This window comes from Hibiscus syriacus, unplaced genomic scaffold (assembly GCF_006381635.1).
Source record: "Hibiscus syriacus cultivar Baekdansim isolate YM2019G1 unplaced genomic scaffold, ASM638163v2 tig00111059_pilon, whole genome shotgun sequence".
NCBI classification, from domain to species: Eukaryota; Viridiplantae; Streptophyta; class Magnoliopsida; order Malvales; family Malvaceae; genus Hibiscus; species Hibiscus syriacus.
Window position 1 is genome coordinate 1,010,538 of NW_024062966.1, and position 4,980 is coordinate 1,015,517.

Sequence of the window (4,980 nt, forward strand, 5' to 3'; positions counted from 1 at the left end):
AGCATCAAATATTTTTAATGGGTCGGGTCGAATTTAATGATATGTTAGCACAATAAACTGTAACATCAGTATCGTAACGATCAATGACGAAAAACGTTGATTAAAACACCATATTGAGTGCAAAAATAATTTGAGTCACATTAATTCCTTTTAAAAACTATTAAGGGACTCAAATACTTTTTCACCTTAAAAATATGTATATTCCTTCATCTAACGATCCTTAAATGGTAAAGTTTTACAATAGGTGTGAGTGGATCATAACCCATATAAATATAATTCACAGGAAAATCAAATGAAATCTTTTTTTTTATTAAACTAAGGTGATTACAAAGTAGTATATGTTCTAAATACTTTCAACCATTTGACAATGAACGCTCAATCACCCTGCTGTATTGACCTCTAGGAATAATAACGATTCATTTAACCATTGATGTAAGTTGGTTCGTGCAAAATCAAATGAATGAAATATTTGATAAGGTAGATTATTTCGTTAGTCATTTAGGGTAAAATATATAAATAACCCCTAAAATTTTAGGGCACTTGCATTTTGGTCACCAACTTTTAAAACTTGCAATACAATCATCGAACTTTGAGTTTGTTTAAGTAAGTTCCCTGCCATTACCTTCCATTAGTTAGGGCTGACATGGCACGCTACCTCCGTCAAATCACCTTCTTCTTCTTCAACAACAACAAAAAATTAATCAAATACAAAAACCCAAGCAATGTATATGTTGGGTTTTGCAAAAACTCGAATCGACAACCGAAAGGGTTTGCCAAGAGGGGTAGAGACGGTTCTTGTGTTTAGGGAGTAAGGAGATTGAAAGATAGACAATTTGCACAGCGATTATAGTGGTTCGACTTCACAACTAAGTCTACATCCACTACCTTAGCTCCTCACCAAGGATTTTCTAACAAATTCACTAATTTGTTCTTTCTTTTTCAAGGAAAAAGAGATAACCTTTACAACTCCCTAGTTTTAACTAGAACCTTTTCCCTAGCTTTTGGCAGGCTCAGCTAGAACCAAAAGCCCTTTACAATGAAAGGAAATGTAAACAAGAAAACATCTCTAAGGTAGGTGTTTACAAGAATTAAGCTCACAAGAACAAATATTTACAAGAGAAAGATAAACTAAGAATGAAAAACTTCTTCTCTTGTGTTTGATTGCTTGGATAGATGTTCTCTTCTTTCTTAAGGTGTCCTCAACTTGTTGTTATAGCTTGAAATGAGTTTGAAGTCGTATCTAGCCGTTGGGGATTTATTTTCTGCAAAATAAGGCTGTATAGAACATAAATTATCGGTACTCCACCATGGGGTATCGGTACTACCTTTGTTAAATTCAAATTTAACTAGCCTTTAGAGCCTTGTAGTATCGATATTGTCTGATGAGTATCGGTACTACTTTGCACTATGGTATCGATACCCTTGCATGGTATCGATACAGATTTTGCATTATGGAATTTGAGCCTTCATGGTAGTATCGATACCACCTTGATGGTATATGTACTTCCTTTGCCTATGATATCAATACCCTAATAACAGTATCGGAACCGTTCATGTGGTATCGATACTTCAAAGAACAATATCGGTATTACTTGTACAAAAATCAGTTTTTGCTCAATTCCAATTTAAAATGGACTTTGAATTATTTTTGAAATCTTTGAAAAATTATGAATAAATTAAATTCAAGTCCAAAAATATTTTATCTTAATTGTTATATCAAAAACTTAGTTCTACAGTATACATAAAATAGTAAGTAAAAAAAAAACTATAGTTCACAAATCCATCGTCTTCATATCGTCCGGATCCGATTATTTCAGATTTTGATACTCTCTACACTTCAATGGAAACCTGTAACCCCAATTTCATTTATTGATCACATCGCAAGGAGGCTTGGTTTAATGGGTCATTGTTGCTGGGAATTTCTTCGGAGATGTGAACAAATTTTGCTTTTTGTCAATTGAGGCTAGCACCAAAAACAAAACCCCTTTTTTTTCTTTTCTTTTAGGAAGTCATGAATTTAATCTTAATTTTTTTTAATTCATTGGTAGATTCCAGGTTTTTATGCTTCCTCCCTTTTGTAATGGCCACTGCTATAATGCTGTAATTAATGTAAAATTTAATATCAAAACATTCTAAAATTTAGAACCAAAATTAATACAAAACTCAAAATTTAAAGACTACGTTTAGAGCTATAATTAATGTAAAATTTAAAATTTGATCACTAATATATAATTTATTTATTTTTCTAATAAGAGACAATAAGTAAAAATTATTTAAAGATGAAATACAAATTCAAAATCGACCAATGATTTGATAAAAAATTATTTTACCAGAGTGATTGAATCGGTCATAATTCTATGTGGAGCAATAATAGAATACAATTAATCCCGCGACGTCGTTTTCTTAAATTGAGTTAGTAATAATAATGCAACTACATGAGTAATAATAGTTTTACCTTGTACATCAGATGCACAAGAAATCTGAAGGAATCTTGATTTATATCATTTGGCAATAATATATGATCCTGCAATGATCTGGACGCTTAATGCCCATCACCCATTAATGTCGATATTAAATTACCTTTTTTTTTAAAAATATTAATTTAAAATGAAAGTACAACTCTCACGGTCTTAGGTACAACAAAATTTAAATCATAACATTCATTGCTTAGTGAGATCAAGAGGGATATACAATTTTACGTTGATACGACCTATTTTTAATTTTCTTTAATTTTTTAGTGAGTGAAGATATATTCTGAACAACCGACGACGTGAGCGGTGAGTCCTAGGAAGATGTCGGGCATCCATTGGTAACCTTGGCAAAATTATGACCATATTACCAGAAAAAAAAAGCTGATGACTTTCAATTTGAAAGAACAATATAGATTGGTTCATATAATTTTAGCCAATTATCTGGTTCATCTATTGTGCAGCCATTCACATGGCTATCCCCTAAGACTTGACCACAATGCTCTCGATCAACACCCTTTATAAAACCCAATACCAAATATGAGAGTTATAAGGAGAATGCCATTGCAAAAAGAGCTGCAATCATGCTAAGGAAGTTCGATCTGTTTGCCATCTGCAACACGAGGGTAGTGATGTGTTGCTCCAACATCAATGCTGGGATTCTTTGCTCCTATGTCCATGGCATTCATGAACGGATACTTGGCTTGCCAGCACGCAAAGATCTTTGGTACACCGTATTGCTCTGCTAACTGCGGCAATTGCATCGTGATTCTTGTCGATGTCGTTCACGTTTGGAAGCCGCAACCGCAAAGTTATTTGGTACACCGTACTGCCCTGCGATGATTCAGAGGAACAGCTCTCAGTCATCTTTAACAACATGAACCTCGACGAGTGGAAATAGACATGGTACTACAGGATATATACTCGACACAAGCATGCTTACCTTTGTCTATGGATTTTTTCGTATAGTCTAAGGATCTTCCCGTATATACTCGTATTCGAATGTTTATCGGGCTAATTCAGTTTCTGTCAATAAGGGTAGGGGTAACTCTCTGTCACGCAAAACACAGAATCTCTAAGATGGTAATGTCCAAGCACTAGATAAATGGCAATGCTGAATTTGAAGGGGGACCAAACTCTCATTTCCACGCCCTGACATGGCTTTTAGTAAAGCAATGGGAAATCATTCCAAGAACACAGTTAATTTCACTAGTGTTACCAAAAACTAAATTATGCATTACACTGGAAAATATTTACTATACAGATAAATTTTGAAGTGAGTGAAAATAACAGCTCGTGAGTACTTTTATACAGAGAACCAACAAAAACAGGGGTAATAACTGTTACATAGCCCTCTAATAAAAGGCTTGCCTTTGCTTTTGGTTATGCCTAATTTAATTCGAATTATCAAAAAACTAAAATGAAAAATCTACATTTTCTTCGAATAAGCACATAGAAAAACCAGATCTCCAGCTAAAATAAGGCCTCAAATCACTCACCGGAGTTCTTCCTGAAGAGTGCGAAGTAACCCAAAACAGCACAAACAGCAGCCACAAGGTTCCCTTCCTTCAACAAAATCTTGAACACGAAGCCAGCGATTTCTCTAGTGATTTTCCTCCCTTCCAGCACCAAAGTCCGCTTTGGTTTCCCAAAGAAAGCGAGCAAGACTACGATAGTTATCCAGGTGACCAGAGTGGCCGGCACCACCACAGTCAGCGCCGCAACCATGGAAAGCACCCCGAAAACGGCACCGAGGAGAACGGAGGCATAGAGGGCAGGCCAAACCGAAGAAGGAGAAGCGTATCGGGATTGGTGTTTGTACCAAGAAAGTATCGATTTCAGGGAATTCCACGAAGAAGCTAAAAGTATGGCGTAAACCAGCACAAACAGAAATACCCATGTTCTCCTTTTGCTCATAATCGTTAAGAACAACGTGTATGACGACGATGACGCAGGCGGGGGAAGAAGAGGTGGTGTCGAAGTGGGAGAAGTGGACGGCGGCGCTTCTTGTCCCTGCTCCTGCTCCTGCTCCTGCTCCATGTCTATTTGGGATTGTTTTCTTGGAGAGTTTTTGGTAGTCTCCTATGTCCTAGACTCTGAGATGAGCTGATGAAAAAGTGGATACTCTCAGATTTGAGGGAGCAGGTTAACGGGAAATACCAAGCGCAATTACATCAATTGGATTTAATTTTAGCATTATTGCATCATATCATTGGGCCGTGTAATATACGTGCTTAGTAGATGGCGTCACAGTTTTGGAATGCTTTCAGCAAACCTATGTAACCTGTAAGAGACTAACGATGAATTGGTTTACGGAATATATGATTATTAATGAGAATGTAAGATTATTAGAGAATATGATTATTAAAAATGTTGTATTTTATGTTTAATTGACTTAGAATGAATGTAAGTCGTGTTTGGTTAAAGGAATAAAAGATTATTGAAATGTATATTTGACCAAATTATCTTTATTATATATTTGTGTTTTTTTAACAAATTGGAAAATATTTAT

The 4,980-nt window shown here is 35.4% G+C and overlaps 1 protein-coding gene across 3 annotated transcripts; it reads right to left on the reverse strand.

The window, feature by feature from the left end:
* Positions 1-2,843: 2,843 nt before the first annotated feature.
* Positions 2,844-4,635, reverse strand: LOC120151490. Of its 3 annotated transcripts, XR_005518617.1 has the most exons (3): positions 3,968-4,635; positions 3,412-3,629; positions 3,221-3,302 (listed from the first exon to the last, which is right to left on the reverse strand). XR_005518617.1 is itself a non-coding variant. In XM_039163923.1 (2 exons), exons 1-2 carry the CDS (start codon positions 4,506-4,508, stop codon positions 3,214-3,216), a joined length of 630 nt encoding a protein of 209 aa, XP_039019854.1. In that variant the 5' UTR covers positions 4,509-4,635; the 3' UTR covers positions 2,844-3,213. The 3 variants fall into 3 exon arrangements, 2 of the variants coding, with proteins under 2 accessions (XP_039019854.1, XP_039019855.1); XM_039163923.1 differs by lacking the exon at positions 3,412-3,629 and having other exon boundaries at positions 2,844-3,302; XM_039163924.1 differs by lacking the exon at positions 3,221-3,302 and having other exon boundaries at positions 3,403-3,629.
* Between the last annotated feature and the right edge of the window lie 345 nt (positions 4,636-4,980).

Excerpts from the sequence above, each read along its gene's own strand:
- LOC120151490 (XM_039163923.1), bottom strand. The coding sequence starts at position 4,508 with ATGGAGCAGGAGCAGGAGCAGGAGCAGGGACAAGAAGCGCCGCCGTCC. Across the intron at positions 3,303-3,967 it reads ACTCTTCAGGAAGAACTCCG|GGCAGTACGGTGTACCAAAT; the intron begins GTGAGTGATTTG and ends GAATCATCGCAG.